The following is a 19,487-nucleotide window of genomic DNA, read 5'->3' as shown; positions in this document are numbered from 1 at the left end:
TTACACCCCCTATATCGTCAATAAATACATAATGTTTATAATAAAATGTGTGTTTAAATTTTTGTGTTCGGCATTTTAATTGAACATATCCGAAAATTGGTTGTTTTTGACTGTACTTCAATGAGATACTGATAACACGACATATCCTATTACTGCATAATTATTATCATTTACGTTCCGCGCAATAAAGTAGTCAGTTGCATTCATAGATGTAACAATATAATTAATCTAAACGTGGAGTTAGACTAAAAGCACAAAGAGAACAGAACAAAGGTTAGAATATAGAAACACATACATATGTAGGTTTATATTAAATGAATCGCATACAAATTGTTCGCGAATATATTGACACAAAAATATTCTTTGCGCGCTTACACTAGCAATCGAAGGAGTAAGAGATTAACGAAAATTCGCGTGCTTAGTCTAACTCCACCTTAAAACTCGATTGCCCTTTGTTTACTAATGACGCATACGGCGTACCCAAGACGCGAAGTCGTTTACCTTCCGAGCGGCGAGACGGCCGCCATGTGCGTAGATGCGTGAGCGCACGGCGTCGCGCCAACCAGACACAACGAGCCCGCGGCGGCGCGCGGACGATGCCGCACTGGTTGCCGGCGGCTATATTCCTTGTCGTAGCCACTCACGCCTGGCGACCACCACACGCGCGTCTGTCAACCCGCTCGCAACTGAGGTCTAACAGCACCACCCGTCATCTCCACCTCTTAGGTTGGCACTTGGAGCTGCAGGAAAACCGGGCTATACGTTCCCCTTATTACAAAGAGTGTCGGTTCTACAGAGGGCGTGTGTTATTCGAAGAAGAGTCGTCCGTGACGGTAACAGAATGCGAAGGTCAACTATACGGGCTGCTGCAAATAGGTAAAGAGGAGTTTGTGCTGCAGCCTACGAGGCCTGGAGGCGACCATGTGTTGCGGCGTCGCGATGTGCTGCTGTCCGAGCGGCCGACTGCGTACAATCTCACAGGAGACACGGTCACTGAACTTGAACTTGAGTTCGAGGAAAATTATGAATCGATGCCATATGTGAGCATAGGACACAGTGATGACTCGGACACTGAGTATTTTCACGATATACAACAGCCCATCACAAGACCAATTTCAGGTGTGTGAAAAAACTAGTGAATGTTGATGTTGTAGTTGGCGTATCGAAGGTAAAATGCATTTTGTGAATCAATATTGCAGGTGTGAAGGGACTGTGGCTCGAGATGGCGATAGTGGCTGATCATACTATGTTGAAGTTTCACGGTAGGGAACGAGTGGAGCACTACATTTTAGCTTTAATGAATATCGTAAGTATGACGAACGAGATATCTGTATGTAACCTCTTATTTTATTTTGGTACAACGCCGGTAGCGCATCTGCTTTTGGACTCTATATTTTTATGTAACAATTTGTAGGTCAGTGCCATCTTCAACGACCCATCAATGGATTCAAACATGACACTTGTTATTAACAAACTATTTCTGAATGAAGAAAAAGACTCCATAATAAAATATGGCAATGTCAAAAAATCCCTGGAAGCAGTCAACAAGTGGAATTACAGACATCTAAATAAATTACCCAGAGGTATGTTCAGAACCGGTATCAGCACCGATAGTACTCTTGTATTCACATAGTAAACAAAACACTCCTTAATTTACCGGTTTTATTGGTAAATACATTCTATTTTAAAAAGTAGCACTTTGCTAACAATTTATCAGTTACTGTAAATAAAAAAAAAAACATTTATTTTAATGCATAATACAGTTTTTATAACATTATTGTAGGCATATTTAATAATTATTATAACGATAGTTAACGGGAAAAAAATAAACAAATTAGCCATATACGAAAAACTGAAGCAAAAATACCAATAAAAAAAAAGGATTACAATTTAATAGCCACCTGGTCAGTTACATTGAGCTTAATTCAATAATAGACAAGTTTTAATGTAATTTTTATACTTAATTCAATTAAATTGTTGAATTTCGTCAATATTTCAATTTGATTTAGGTTTCTTTTTATACCACTGAGGTGGTAAACAAGCATACGGCCCACCTAATGATAAGCAGTTACCGTAGCCTATAAACACCTGCAATACAAGAGGTATTACGCGCGCATTGCCGACCCCGAAAAAATAGTAGAAAGTGGCCGCGTTGTACGCAAGAACAATTATAGGTACTCTAGTTTTATTATAATTGTATGAGGATATAGATATAAATAGACGTCAATTTTCATGTACTTAGTTATAGAAAGACCAAAAGAGCTAATTAGGTCTCTTAACTAAATTTCGATACAAAGTTCCAAATTGAAATGTAAATCGAGTAAAGTGTAAAAGCGTAACATTTTGTAATATCGGGCATCGTTTTTATAAAGATTAAAGTTACACAAGAACAAAATTATACGAAAACGTGAAATGTACATAAAAATATCATAAGTTTTATTATAATTATAACATTAAATTACATTTTTTACAGTTCTATGCACAGATATAGATATAAATAGACGTCAATTTTCATGTAATTTATTGTTAAAACAATTGATTATATTAAATATAAAATTACTACACAGACATCCAAAAGTAGATTACTAAAACAAGTATGATTAAATATTTCTGCACTTAGTAGGAAATTGTAAATCGTTACGTCATTTATATTAAATTATTGTGTTATTAGCACAACACACGTACTTCATATACATAATCTATTTATATATCTTTAATAAACAGTGAAAATATTTTTTTCTCATAATGATACTTGTAATTAATATAAATATTTACCCCATTATTCATAAAAACGTCAAACCTCTCATAATTTTATCTGATCTTTTAATAATTTCTCATAATTTTAGCTATTGAACTGTTTTGTCACTTTCTTTTGAGTTAAATTCCAAATTTGAAAGAAAGTATAATAACAAAACAGTGTAATAGTTAAAATAGATTTAGAAGAGAATAGTTAAAGAAGGTTTTAGTTTTTATGAATAAGGAGGTTATTGGTTTAATTTCATCTGATTTTTATATTGTAACTAAAAAATAAATCTATGTTATTACTACAGTTATATATATATATATATATATATATATATATATATATATATATATATATATATATATATATATATATATATATTTTATTTATAGGTGGTTCATATTGTTAATTAAATTTCTCAGGTACGACAGGCTGGGACGTAGCAGTCTGGCTGACTAGAGTACCACTCGGTGGACCCTCGGGTTTCGCCCCCGTTGGAGGAGTCTGCTCCAGCATGCGTTCTGCATCTATCAACCGAGATGAGGGCCTCACTAGTGCCTTCGTCATTGCGCATGAACTTGCCCACTTGTAAGTACTTTATTAATTTTATATCTCTTATTATGGCTTTTTTCGTTACTTCGTACGCGTGGATTTTAGAAGTAGAAAAACTTATAGACCATTTCTGGATGACGGATCAAAAAAGACGTGCAATAGTTTTTAACTTAAAGCATTAAGAACGCAACTGTGAAAACCTCACCCAATTTGGTGTAGTTTTTGCGTGATGACGAAACAAACATACAAATACATTTATATATATATAAACATACATTTTTTTTTTAAAAAGGGCGAATTATAGTTTCTTAAGATTCGGCGATGCGCGCGTGACAACCCTAGTATTACAGATCCTTATTATCAAAGGGATTATATGTTTGCCACTAAAGTTATATAAAAAAAAAACAAACAAGCAGGCAGACCAAATTTCTAAGAAATATCGGTTTGGCATTTATCGGTCTTATTTAGATCTAGAGATTATGTTATTTTTTCTTATCTACCTCCCATGTATCTCCCAGGACAGGAAGTTTTGGAAGGAGATTGTGGGACCTTTGCTCAGCAGTGGGACATCATAGGTTAATAATAGATAGATCTCCCATGTCTATGTACAGACATAGTCTAATTTTAGTTCAGCAAATAAGATTCTATTATTATAACAAATAATGCTCTGATTATTAATATTTGTATAGGGTTTGCACCATCTGATGTCAAGAATATCAAAAACTGCCTAATTGTGCCCGTTAATAGTCTTTGATAAGGATTAACGGAAGATGTTTATGAATATTAATTAGATGTTTAAATCAATTGATTTTAAAATTATAATCAGTAGACTGTTTATGATTGGATCAATTATTCGTTTGTTTGTAGCTACTGACTAGCTTAATAAAGTACAATTTTGACATAAGGAATAATTAAATTTAACAATCTCTCGTAATATTGTACGGATAGTGAGATCCGATTACACTGTATTACATGGAAGGTTTAAGTAATTAAGTTGAGGAATGTAGGATAATGGTCATGTCGAGTACCTGAATTCTTTGTCTGAGTAATTAATGTTTTACATTTAAATGTATTCATAGTGATTAGAATTAAATTACTCGCATGGCCAACTGTATAATTAAGCCTGAAGCTCTCTCAAGGCGATAAGTAAATTTTAAGCCTCTAGTTTATATATTTATATATATTTATATTAGCCTAATAGTCTCTAGTTTTGAAACATAATAATTTCTGCAATAAAAATATTTGCAAGCGATGCAAATATAATAAGACGACTGGCACTAGATGGAGCAATGACCGCAAATGTATCATGCATGCAGGCGGTTCGATAGATTCTTTCTTTGCAGAGTTTTATGAGGGAAACGTATACCAGACAATAAATAGTCAAAATTATTATAATTATACCTTGTAGCATAATACAGTTATTAAATTTAGATGCAAGACAATACAAGAATGAATCATCTCTGCAAAAAATATTACAATTTGTGCATTATGTTTACAATGGATTTGAGAAATTCGTAATTGAGTATATATTCTCTTGTATATTTCTAACTGCGATACGTGAATCTGAATGGTTTTGTTATTCGAATAAACAGTAATAACTAATTTTATAATTCAACTACTAAATAAGAAATATAATAATTTTCGTATTCGAATGACTTTAGTAATTAGTAACAAGTAATTTTATTTTATGTACTAAGAATGTAAAAGGAATAGATGGTAATGACATGAGTAACGACCAAAAAATTCTGTAACCAATTATGTACGTACTAAAAACAGCAATAAAACATTATAAAACTACTTTCATTACAACTATCGAAAATTTGTACATTTTTCTACATATAAATTGGCAACACTCTTGCCCATTCACAAAAAACGGCATTCCAACGATAGGGTCGACTTGGCTATGTTCGTGCCGAGTCGTAAATCAACGACTATTAATGAATGAAATTAGTAGTTGAAGGATATGAAAATCATTCCAATAATTTATGCCCAATTCTTTTATCGGCACTGCTATCAGCCTCTGGAATAAAATCCCTGTAGATCTACGCAGAGCACCCAGTAAGCATATTTTTAAAAAGAAGACTAATTATTTTTGTGAGTCAATAAAACCAGCTCTAGTTACAAGTTACTCAATAATTACTATATCTCATTATGCTTATTGTCGTTTTGATTATATATATATATATATATATATATATATATATATATATATATATATATATGTGTGTGTGTGTGTAAAATCAGCTGGTAAAGAATGCCATATGGCGTTAAACTGGCCACTTGTACAAAGTTTTATTGTGCATTAAAATATAAGTAATCGGATTCCTAAAATCGCGCATCGCTATTTCCGAGTGTATGAAATCAGATCTAGTAATAGGAAACTAATAATTTTGGAATACAATATTTAATATTTGTTCCATACATTTATTACTAATTTCTTAAGAGGTACGCAGAAATTAGTGACGTACTATATTTTCGTATCTCTTACTTTGTCCAATTTTATATTTAGTTTGTGGGTGAATTGGAGCTTCTTGTTCTCCCTTAGTTAATATCTTTTTGCTGGAAGCCTGACCAGCTGGCCTTTTTTTATATACATATTTGTATTTTTATATTATTCTTTTTCATATTTTTATATGTATTTCTTGGCACTTTATTCTTTATTAGTTCTGTACTATTTTATTGTTTCTCCAGTCACAATTCTTATGTAACAGATTAGATTTATCAGTAACCCCTAACACCTGTATCCTTTCGTTTCTTATCTTATCTGTTTAGTCAACATATACAGCTAATTTCCTTTCAAAATCAAGTTACACAGACTTTTATTACCAAAGTTATAATACGAGTAACCAAATCAATTTATTATAAGATTTGATGAAGCTTTAGTACCTGTTTATCAATTAATAACAACGTCTCTCCCAGATTTAAACTTGAAGTAGACTTCAGCAATAGTAAGATATACTTTACTCATTTAGTCAAAGCAGTAAAGCAACATTACAGATTTACCTGTCTAAATGTTTGTTCCTTGGAAGTGTCGTAGTTTTAACTTTTGTAAGCACATGCGAGTAAGATTTCGCAATTTAATGCAGTGTAGTAAACTCAAACAATAAACAAGCATCCTTGGAGTAACAAAATGTTTACGGATGAAGTAGGTATACGGCAGTGTGTTGCATATGAGCGGGCATTTCAAAACCCTTTGTTAAATTACTGCGTCGCACTGTAGTTTAGTCTTGGCGCCGACTATACATTCTGTTTATTTTCTCGAAAATATTTTAATTTTGTTAGCGTAACTGTTTTCATTCCATTACAATCCTTAATTACTGTATTTTTAATATTCTAAGTAATTAATGTTCCGAGAATTTGATTTAGTCGTCATAACGATTCTTTTATTTTTGACGATAAGAGCTTTTCATTTATTACTGAATTGGTATACCCGCAACTTCCTCCTCGTGACCGGGACATATTGATTTACTTGGATAAAAAGTCATCTATAAATTCTCCTCATATATCCCTCTTCATGTCAAATACAACGTGTGCAACAAATTTCATGACGATTTGTTGAGCCGTTTTAACGAACATACGTATCTATATAAAAACCAATGGCTGTTCGTTAGTCTCGCTGGAACTCAAAAATACCTTGAGCGATGTAGGTGATACAAATTTCACCGGGTCAACTATTTTAAAATATTAGTTAAGGATAAAGAATTAGTTATAACAAATATTTATAAAAAGAAGTTCAAATACTATTTAATAATTTAATGCAAATAAATCTACCGATAAATAATATTAAATAATTAAATACTACTGGAGATATTACACAACGCCATCTAATTCCAAGCTAAACAATAAAATAAAAAAGAGTATTTTCTCCTTCAGCAATATGATATAAGTAGGTACTTACGTTTTAAATCAGATCTCCGCGATGTAGGCGGGTTCAAAGCATACTGAACGCAACAAAGAACCCCTTTGTATGTAACCTTTCAATTAACAGCCGATTTGTTCACCAAAAGATAACTCTGAAACAGTCATAAATTATACACTCATATTAATTTTAAATAGAGATATAAAAAAGACATTTTATAAAATTATGAATATACGCAGTCACGTGTAATACTATTTATTATTGCATTGTAAAAAAATAGTATAATTATTAAAACTGTTTCAGATTCCTTAAACAAAAAAAAAAAAAAAAAAATAAACACTAAACATATTTCTTTATAGCAATGTTTTGTTTTTGTTGTTATTTCCTTTACCTTGTATACCTCTGAAAGTTTAAGAATAAAATTTCTGATTATTTCATTTAAATAGCAATTTGTTTTATTTAATATACATCTGCAAAAAAGGAAATATATGTGTTTGTGATATACATTAAATATATATATCTTTTCAATTTTTAACATAACAGTATAACAAGTATGCTACTTTCTTGTAAATAATCCAATTAGGAAAGTTTCTATAAAAAACTTCCTAGTTGTTTAGTAGAAAAGGACGTCTGTAAATAAAGTATTCTTTGTACACATCTAATATTACTGTACTTACTCTTCCTCCTCACATTCTTCTCCAATAATGAAGAATGTACCTCATTTTTTAGGATTGTAATTCCACCGCAGAACCATCCCCTCTCTAATTATATTTCTCTATATGTATCAGGTTTTGGCATCATAGTGAGAAATGAATTTGATCCCCTTCTCAATCGTTTACTGTCCACCCAGCTAGCCACTTTGAATTGTTCTAACTTGTATCTTGTAAACAAAGAACTACTTTACTAACCTAGATGTTACTTTGCAGAAATCCATATCACCAGTTATCATTATATGATTAGAATTATTTTAATTCCGCTACATGCTTGCATGCTTTTAAAATAAAAGTACAAAGAACTCTCTAGGGGGAAGGGGTTTTTAGTAATAGAGACTAAGAGCCCGATTGTGTCAATTGTAACATACCTTACCTGATCCCATATATATATATGATCGTTGAAAAAATCTAAGTACTCTAGTATCCTGCAATAGCATACGGTGGAAAGTGTATATATTATCTTTAATTGATAATTCCTATCCGTAATAAATTAATAACAGTTAACGATTCTTTCATTATATACCTCATTGAACGATCCCGGTACATCAACATATCGTATCTGAAGCTTTCATCTATTTCTGATCCAGTAGATCATGAAAGATCCCTTATACATATTCGAGGTTATGTTGAGTTTAGATACGATTTATGCAAATTACAATGTTTATAAATGTCAGTGTGAATACCTCCATATGTGAGTTTGATATATTGATATTTATGCACGCGATATAATTAAGCGATATTTGACTATTCCTGTCGTCGCTTTGTAAGAAAAATATCAAAATAATTTACTAGATCATTTATGTTTTGTTGTAAGAGAATGTTGTTGGCAAATAAAGAAGATATACATTACATCGTTTCTGTTTTATGTCATGCTAATTCAACTCTTAAAAACGTGTTTTGAAGTACAGAAATTTCTCGATAAGTCAACTATAAAAATGAAAATGTTAATTCCATTATTTATTTTTTATAAAGAGTAGACGATATTTTTGTAAATTATGGACCAATTGCGATTTTTTTTATACCTTCCGTCTTCCGTATCAATCTTTACAAATGGCTGGTCAGTTGTAATTTATTATTCTTTAAATCAGTTATCTTCTAATATAATTTAAATATAAGTAAATATAGAAGTCCCGAGCAATATTTAGTACAGTAGTTAATAAACAGACTGATATTCTTAGTCTTAACTTTGTGCATCCGTTTAGTCACTCGACGCTTTCAGCCACTACGTCCGGTCTGCATCAAAGCACTGTATAGTATCTTCCTTCATCCAGCATAATATTAATATCACTTATATACGCGTACTGTCTTTATATAACTATAATTTTATGTATATATTAGGAAACTAGGCGTTTCCTCATAACATGTAGATTTAACATAAAAAAGTTACTTTCATTATTCCATTTTTCATACTTTAAAAACATTAATGATATAATTATTTCATCATTTTTGTCGTGAGTTTAAGAGTTCAAACTTCATCTTAGTATTTGCAAATACATTCTGCAAACCAAATTATTAGTATTAAGTCTGCTACTGATATTTAAATGGACACAGTTTTGATTGTTTCTTTCTTAGGAGTAAATTTTTAAATCGTTTAGTTTACTAACGATATTCAGCGACTTTATCCAAATGATTTAGCATACATATAAATTACCCTATGTGTTGATCTAAGACATGATTTATGTGTGTAGTATAAACATCATTCCAATTCTTTCAGTCACTTAAGCATGACTGAATATCATACACAATATATAATTTATTCAAAATTAATTTTTTACTCATTATTTATCTGTACGAATTAACATAGATTAATAAGAAATAGCTATCATTTTAGACAATTATGGCTTCCATTTTTTATGTATATATATATATACTTCATGTTCGCACTCGCAGTAGATAGGTGAATCACAATGACAACGGTGTCTACGTATGCATCTTTTCATATTTATTAAATGGTATTTGAATTTTTAAATAATACGCTGTACTGATATATTGATTTAGGTATTATATAAATATTAATCTTACAGGTAATATTTTGTCCACATTGGTACAGGACTGTTCTGTTTATATAATATAAACATAATAGAAATGTCATCAGCAACTCAAATAAATCCTCGATTATTCCCTTAAGCATATTTGTTTTGTTCTGAGAATAGGTATTAGAGACGCAATGGCTTCATTTTGATATTGTTTACTTATTTTTCTGTATGATTTTTATTAGAAGACGTTTTGTACTATGTTATAATAAAGTATATTCAATGTATTAGTATTATCACAAGATACACCTAGTAAGTACTCCATCACGTTAGTTACAATATGTAGCGTTATTAATTATGAATAAAAATGGAATAGTTATCCCGTCTGTGCTTGTCGTTAATAGGTGAGAATAAAATTTGATCTATAGGCCCATGATGACAAGCTTTTGGGAAATGTACCACTGTTGCCATAGAGTACCGCGCGGAGTTAGAAGTTAAGTGAAATTTCATGATGCAAAACAATTCCTGGTTCCACTACCATTAGTATATGCGTGACTTGCGACCGCGTGACTATGCGTGTCGCATTTACCATTAATATATACGACACTTGAACACTGACCACCACTCTTAGTATCAAAAGTCTACAACCTTCCTTAAACTTATGATAATAATAGTGATAGTCAATCTTCCAATATTAGCATTCACACACGTAGTAGCGGAATAAAATAAAATAATTCTAATCTAACAGTCAGTGATATGTACTTCCGCAAGATAATACCTAGTTCAGTAAAATATTTGCAAACTAAACCAACGAGTGTCTTCCAATCAAAAGATCCATAATTTATCTCCAAGTCAGCACTTGAATACTTTGCAACTTTGTGATCTTCGTGTAGATAAGTTACGTCAAAAAAACATTCAAGTAAAACAAGTGCTCATTGCTCACCTTTATTTTGAAAAACAACATCTAAACGACGCCATCAAAACAGAAATTGGAACCAACCTCGATGAAGCCATTCCGAGTTGTAGCTTGATTAAAATGAACTGTATATAATGGTAAGATTTTCTGGCCTTATTACGAAAGCTCTATGTTCTGAGAAAGTTGTTGTTGAAGCCGTAGAAATACATACTCTTAATTATATTTCAATTATCGATTAAAATTTATACGCACAATAATAAAGAAACGCAAAACGTATTGAAATGTGTGTTTACATTACGAGTAGGTACAGCTTTGTTGAATATACCCTACTAAGTGACGTAACATCACACATTTATATAAGCTATATAGCATTTTGCGATATAGTAGGATGCACTATCAATACTCATATAAATACTTGTCACTGTACTTTGTGTGTGTCGCACTCTACATGCGCTGTTACTCCTGAGATCTAAGTGCAATGTGACTCTTGTATTCTCTTATTCTTTAGAACGAAAGGTAACATACGTATTGATGCCGCTCTCAACATCTGTTAAAATGATAATGTCTCGGCGCCTACAAATAAAAGCAATATACAATTATGTGTTAAATTCGCGATATCTCCGTTATTTCGTTATTGTGTTTGATAAATACTTTTATAATCGATAAAGTTTACGAATGTGTTGGTTCTAATTTTGTTATAATTGCAGTTGCTTTTTTATGTAATAAAATATCATTATTTAAAAAATAAAATTAATGAAATGTAATGAAATGTACAGACAAATATGTATTATTATCGTAATAATAAGAATTAAACTTCTAGAAGAATGCAAGTATCCTTACATAAAAGATGACTAAGAATATCTGTCTATATATCACAATCAGAACTCTTAACCAGCCAAAAATATTTTTGACCGAATGAAATAATGTAATCAAATATAATGTAATCAATACAATGTAAATTGAAAATATGAGTTAAAATTAAATTGCAAGCCATAAGCAACATATGGAACAGAGCCAATTTGTAATAATCAGTTTGCGCAACAATGTTCTTGTACTCGTTTCCAGTTAAGTCTTGGAGTAAATTAAAAATAAACATTTCAACTGTTAGAGGAACCGTGACCTTTGAAGCGTATTTCACAAATATATTTCCGTTGCGATCATCCGTCACTGGAATAAACGAAAGTACCCGAGAGCCAATGATATACTCGTAGTGACTATAGGTATTTACAGCTTCTTTTGTGTAACTTCTTTTTAATATCCCTAAAGAATTGTGTATTTACACGTATAAGACTGATGTTTTGTTCGTTTGCAGGTTTTGCTAATAATCATAATTGAGTGCCAAGGTTAAACATGAAAATATATAGGGTTCATGAATGGTTTTCACAACAAAGAAAATCACTCGTTAGAAAATAAATATATTTTAGGTAGAAATATAAAATATTGTCAATGTGTTTTAGACATATACAATTTTATAAAATTTTAATTAAACCGTTTGCACAGAAATAAATAAAAATGAAATGACATTGTGACAGAGTATCATAAAGTTAAAAAAAAAAATTAAAAGAGAAAAAAAAACGTAATTAAAATAATACAGCTTTCAATTTTTTATATTTATTTAAATGATTACATATAAATAGTAATAGGTATGTAAAGGTTATGGATAGCTATTGTTTCATAGTTTGTATTTGGCATGTTTCCTTAGATAGCCATATAACAAAACTAACGACGTTTATGGTGTTGTCACCGTGTTAGCACCATTTATGAAATGTAATAGGGTCGACTTTATATGACTATGTTTACGTCATCTTTACCAGTACGAGAATAAGGGAATTTAATTACCTGTTGACCTAATTTATGCGTAAATACCTGTTTAAATTATTTTCATATTTATAATATTACACATATTGATATTTATTTAGATATATTACCACCAAATTTCGTTAAAAAACAACCCCACAAAATAAAGAAATTTTACTAATATAATAAAATTATAACTGATCTCTATACATGAGGAGATCATCATCATCTTCTTGCTCTTATCCAAATAATTCGAGGTTTGCATGATATGTTTTTATTCACATTACTAAAATTTTTGGCTTTTGGTTTTACAAACGGCTGCTTGTCTGACGACAACATGGAACATTAGAGATATTTAGGAAAAATTAATATGAGAGATCTTAATAAGATCAATAGATACCAAAAAAATAATTTTTAGAAATTTTATCTGTCTGTCTGTATGTTTGTACCGGCATCACGCAAAAACTATGTCACCAAATTGGATGCGGTTGGGGAGAAAGAGATTGATAGTAATGAAGGCTAAGAATCTCATAGCTAGCAATATACCTAACCAGGTCGACCTCCTCGCGGTTCCCCCTGGAAACTATCATGATTAATTCCTGATGAATTCATCATAATGGGCTAACTAGCCTGTTTTAATTCTCATCTATCACCCTTCAGTGCTCCACCAGCGTATTCTGTTAGCGCAGGCAGGATTATCATTCCATTTTCATCCAATAAAAAAAAAATTGGATGCGGTTTCCACAGTTGTGTTTCAGAATGTTTAAATCTAATGTATACGCCATCTAGAAATGGTCTATTTCAAATCGACGTACAAAATAGCGAACAATTAACTTTGATGATTAGTCATTACATATTTATCGTAGTTACTACGCAATATGAACGTAGAGCATATAAGTACACATTAGCTGCATGTCTCATTCTTCTTCTGTTATCGCAGCCAAGGTCAAGGTTCTTGACTTTCTTCTTTCTCTTCCTGATTGCATAATAAGCTCACTATATTGAAATATGATTTCATATGTCATACTTTTTATTTACATATGTTATTTACATTATAGGCAAAGATTGTGGACTCTGTTCTGTCAGTGCATCACCTTAGGTTATCAGCTACGTCAGTGCAATGACTTTTTCTTTCGATCCAACCAGTGATTTCCAAAATTATGTAATAATAATTATTTATTTGTTAAAAAGATAGTTACATAATAGGATGTTACAATTTCTTTTTTAATGTTCATTTAATATTCTCGTGAGGTCCCGGCATAAAAAAAAGGTCACCCCTTCCTTTTCCGTGGGTGTCGTAAGAGGGGACTAAGGGAGGACGAGGGATGGGAAGCAACGTCCCTCTTAAAACATCTCCAAAGCCTAACTGTGGCTGCCAATCCGTCTGCCAAGCGTGGAAACTACTGACAAAACCCCTTTTGGGGGAGGCTTATGTTCAACAGTTAAAAGCTGATATGATGATGATGATTTAATGTTTAGCCACATTCAATAATATTAAAATCTTTGTAAGTATTATTTATTAGACACCAAAGTACATAGTTTATATAATATATGTAAGGAATTAATATAGACTTTATTTTTTTGGTAGGGAGAAATATAAGTTGAATGAGTAACTGGGAAGTAGCTAATGTCGTTAAAGTATATTTGAAACACGAATGCTGTTTCCAGTGAGTTGCGATATATTTTATCGATCTATGAGCCTAGATTGAAATGAATGTATTGTCTAAATATCTACATATATATTTATTTTAGACTAGCTTTTTGTCCGCTATTTCGTACGCGTAAATTTCAGAATTAGTAAACCCACTGAAATGGACTTCTAAATGGCGTAATGAGATAAAATATACACCAGATTTTAAATTAGACATTCAGAAACATAGTTATGAAAACCGTATGCAATTTATTTTATACTACTATGGTATCAAACAAGCATACGATCCGTCTGATGGTAAACAAGGTTACCGTAGCCTACTGAGGCCTGTAACACCAGGGATATCTCCCGCGCGTTACCGACCCTTAAGAAACCTTAATATGCACTTTTTGAAGAACTCCATACTGTAGTTTCTAGGGAAATCCTCTTTTGGGGCAGTAGTCTTTGTATACTATCGAGACAATCACAGAGACAGACAAAATCTTTTAAAATTCTTGTTTTAACTTCTATTGCTCTTATTAAGATCACTCATATGAATTTTTCTCAAATATCCTCCTTGTACGTTTAGTTATAAAAATTTATTTCAATGTTTTTAAAATGGAAATGTGTAAAATTATTGAATCGAGATGGTCACGAGTGGTGTAATCCGTCATGCCAGTCAGCGTCCCAACATTCGCGTCGTGTTCTCACGCGCAATTAACTTCGTTTACTCGGATTAATTAATTCGCCCTTAGGGAGGTCTTGGATAAACATGCAAGGGAATTAATCATTATTTACTGTTGCAATCGCTTTTGAACGTGATTGTGTTGAGTTAGTCATCAATTTATAATACGTGAATCAATATGGTACGTAATAACATAATCCTACTATGTAACAATTGTTATTCAAGATTAAACGCGAATGTAGGCCTAGTAACAATTAGAATTTGTTTATTTCATACACTGAATTAGTTTGATTCATAGACGTGATGTAAGATACTCATACATTTGATTAGTCTTATTAAGATGACCATGTTATGTTACAACACAATCTAAAGGACTCTTTTCCCTTGTTAATTTACACTGTGTGGTTATATCATAAGCAAATTAAATGAAAAATTGGGCAATAGTAAAAAGAAGATAAAAATAAAAAAAAGTATCATCATCTTCCTACCCTTATCCCAATCACTTGGGATCGGCGTAATATGGTTTTATCCATATTACAAAAAGATTTGGTTTTTAGTTTTACGACCGGCCACCTGCCTGATGTCAACCCTCTTTAGTAATGCATTTGTTGGTGGTTTCCGCCACCTATGGTATGGAGGAAAGGATTGAGGAAAAAAGTACGGGAACGTTGGAAATGCGTAAAAAAAATTGGTGAATGAGAGGAATAAGGGTCTTATGTGGGAAAGGAAAAGGAGAGGACACTGCAGTTGCGGAAAGAACTGGGACACTGCAGCGGCTCGGGAGGCCGGGGTCGCATACCCGTATGCCCTTATTATTTACTTAACACTAAATTACAAAAAAATCTCTATGAGTATTTTATTTTCTCTAATTACTAAGCGTTGTGAAAAATTCCCAATTGAGCAACGCTGGTACAGTAAATAGGCGATACCTACGATGAAGACATACACAAAAAAGTAAGAAGAGCAATAATCGATAAAGTGTCTTTAATTATTCTATCTCAGATAACAATCGCGAGCATATTATTATCAAACAAACAAAATAAGAAATATGAGTACTCTGCCTTCACAATGAAACAGAATCATATTATTATACCGTCAATATTAATTAACATAGCAAGCGAGCCCATTTAGTTCACTTTACGAGTAATGCGGCACTCTCGAACACTTACAATCACCCTTGGAACGCGGAATCGAATATAATGGATGAGCTAACTTTGCTTAACAATAGTTATTAAGGGTAACAAGATATATTTTCACCAATTCTTCTACGGATTCTTAAAAATTTCTATTTAGACACGTGGCAACATATCCAGCCAAATTCAAAGAAAAGGGATCCTAACATTACTTACACTCAGCTTGCGTTCTGATTTATAATGTTGCATTCACATTTATTTCACTTCAATAATAGTTTCATTATTGTTAAAAAAAATAGGAATAAACAGAATAGCTCAAAACAGAATGTTACGGTCCAAATCTTCTTAATACTATCTGTAACTTGTAGAATTCAAATTCAATTCTGTAGTAGTCCAATCTCCCTAAACGTTTCTTATTCGAAATGGTAAGATTTAGATTAGCAAATTGATGAGACATTGACCTCACAACTGGATAATGTTCGTGGCTGGATATTCCTGATCCATGACGCAGTCAGAGCAGACTAATTGCCATCATGTCAACTATTGATTAAAGGCGACATTAAAGGAGCCGCTTCATATCAAAGTGGTCTAAAGTAAACCACACCTATTTATATTGTAAATACGAATCGCCTGATCGCCGAAGACATGGAAATGTAATGGCATGGTTTTTTTAAAATACAACATATAATATACGCGATTTAGTTGTTTATTCTACTAATATAATGGCATTATAACTAGATGACGTCTGTACATAAATGGGAGATATATATTTAAGAAATATGAATATGAAGAGTCTTAATAGGACCTATAGATTAATATGATAATTTTTCGAAATTTACTCACACGTATTTAGTCACACGAAAACTACTGATCCAAATTAAATGCAGTTTCTTCAGCTGTATTTATAAAGGTCTAATTTAACAATTGGTATGTGTTTTATATGTCATATAAAAGTAGTATATTTTATTAGTATTCCTATTTCTGATATCCACGCATATGAAGTAGCGGGCAAAAAGCTAGTTATCTATAAAAATTAAATTACAGAAGAAAATGTATGGAAGTATTTTCTAAATATTTTTTTATGCTACTAAGTAATAAAAAAATAAATATTTTATAAATTTTTTAACTTATTCGAGCTTGTACTTAAAAAAATTACCTTAGACTTGTCTAGAATTGAAACTTAGACCCGATAATTATAACCTGCGATATTTTTGGCATAAATTATAATAAAAACAATCCGGTGTGATGATATGTTAAGCATAGAACATTGGACAAGATTAAATACGTTCAGTTGTTTAAACATGATCGACACTTCTATACAAACTTTCACGTTCACGAGATTACATTTTAGTAGTTTTAGATTGAATCAGGGCAACATAGGCCTGTATTAAATGAGATTATACTCTCAACGTCAATCACCGAGAGTATTGACCTCAGATTCATTGACTTTATTAGGGTTGCGTTGCGCAAGAGTCATTTCATTTTATTAAACTTCCGTAATGTAGAGTTTATTATACCTACATGTTAGTTCGTGAGTTGGTTGATTTAGTAATTTAATAGACAATCTATTTATCAATTTGTTTATGTTATACATAATAAAGACTTGTAGGTAATACCTTTTATACTACTATGGTGGTAAACAAGGTTACCGTAGTCTATAGACGCCTATAACGTCAGGAAAGTTGCTAACTCTTCATTTCAGCCGTTAATTGTGCACTGATGATTATAAGCCTTCGCCATAAGGGGAATGTTACCAGTAGTTGCCACGTGCAACAAGCGGATTAGCAACCGCAGTTAGACTTTTAGAGATGTTTTAAGAGAGATGCTGTTGCCCATCCCTCTACCATTAAATTCCTTTAGTCGTCTCTTATAACACCCACAGGAAAGATAGGGGTGGCCTATTCTATGCCAAGACCATACGAACAACAACCAACCCTTAAGAAACCTTTATACGTCCTTTTTGTGATACCCCATACATATGTCTTTAGGGATAACCTCAGCAGAAAGAACATTTCATAATTTAAATGCTCGCGGGAGGAGACTCCTTTGAAATTTCACTGTACGTGACTGTTCTGGTTCTAGGGTGTGAAGATGGATTCGCTGCCTCTAGCGAGCAGCGCATGGTAAATGGTGACATTAGACATCATGTCGAAGAGTTCTTTAAAATATAATCTGTTACAACGGAGTTATATAATATACATATATAAATATAATACACATTATAAATAAATTGAAAATATTATATCATAAACAGTTAATAGAACCTCTATTTATAAATACGAGTATATTGAATGTAAAGCATTAATAAACACTACAATCAATGAAGGAGTTCAACCAGTGAATATGTATATAACATTATATAATGCATATAGAACTGGCATCTAAATCTTTTAATCTTCAAAGGAATTACAGCCCCTTTATCTTGCTATGTTGAAAGTTCCAAATAGCATCTGTGCGAGAATTCTTAGAAATCATTTGAACCAATATTAAATTCTAAATTAACTTCTTGTACTCTTCAAGTACTGATTTAGACTGATTTACACGACTGCTCTACTAAAAATAAAATTCAAAGCCAAAACCTTGTTTAATATGAATAAAAACATATTACGCCGACCAAAAAATAATTAGGATAAGGACAAGATAATAATTATATTATTAAATACTATAATTCACATTAAAATAAGTACCTATTCAAGTTTACATTAGTATTCATCATTTTATCAAATGTAATATAAATAAATGATGTAAATTATATATTTACATAATAAATTACTCGTTTATGTATTTACATAATAGTGTTCCTTTTTGTCCAGATTGGGATTAACCCACGACGGAGATGAACAATGTGCGAAAGAAGCGCATAATGGCACAGTGATGGCACCTACAGTTTTGGCCACTCTCCAAAACTTCGCGTGGTCCAGCTGCTCAAGAGAGCAATTTCATGAGAAATCCAAGTACGTAATATACTAAACAAAGCATCCACAATTGGACTTGATGTGCAAGGTCTTTGTTTTAGTGACTTGCATGATTGGTATGCCCTACATTGTATATATTTCCGTCTGTTTGATCAAGGTCATCAAGGTCGAGTGTAACATAAACTGTATATAACTAAAGTGTACAGGCATCACCTTCGCCAGTGGATAGCAGATTATTTTAAATAGTTTTATTTATTCTTCGATGTAATGCATAGCAGGGAAAGAATCTTGCAGTTTGGAATGATAAACAAGGCGACCCACTTGAGAAGTAGTAACCCTCATTTATATACAAGAACGACGTCATGGGCTTCATAGCATGTACTGTGGCGCCCATAGTAATTTATGCGTTACCATTTGTAAGCACTAAGATGTTATCTCAAAATAATCCAATAATACTTAATCCTGCATTTGGAATTACTAGGTAGAGTTAGATAAAAAAAAGAAAGCCTACAGCCTTCCTTTAGAAGAGAATTAACCATAGTCTGAATTCCAAGTAACTTGGTATTTGGAA

General features: G+C 31.9%; 1 protein-coding gene across 1 annotated transcript in view; it reads left to right on the top strand.

The window, feature by feature from the left end:
• Positions 1–182: 182 nt before the first annotated feature.
• Positions 183–19,487, top strand: part of LOC113515341 (A disintegrin and metalloproteinase with thrombospondin motifs 3-like) — a 49,230-nt gene continuing 29,925 nt past the window's right edge. The window contains exons 1-5 of the mRNA XM_052893260.1: positions 183–1,119; positions 1,200–1,306; positions 1,415–1,583; positions 3,166–3,331; positions 18,815–18,955. Coding sequence (XP_052749220.1) covers positions 597–1,119; positions 1,200–1,306; positions 1,415–1,583; positions 3,166–3,331; positions 18,815–18,955 — 1,106 coding nt within the window. The 5' untranslated portion in view covers positions 183–596. The remainder of the gene's footprint in view (positions 1,120–1,199; positions 1,307–1,414; positions 1,584–3,165; positions 3,332–18,814; positions 18,956–19,487) is intronic.

The sequence above is a fragment of the Galleria mellonella genome, unplaced genomic scaffold, assembly GCF_026898425.1.
Source record: "Galleria mellonella isolate WM207_F2 unplaced genomic scaffold, CSIRO_AGI_GalMel_v1 utg173, whole genome shotgun sequence".
NCBI classification, from domain to species: Eukaryota; Metazoa; Arthropoda; class Insecta; order Lepidoptera; family Pyralidae; genus Galleria; species Galleria mellonella.
This window is presented reverse-complemented; position numbering and strand designations above follow the sequence as displayed.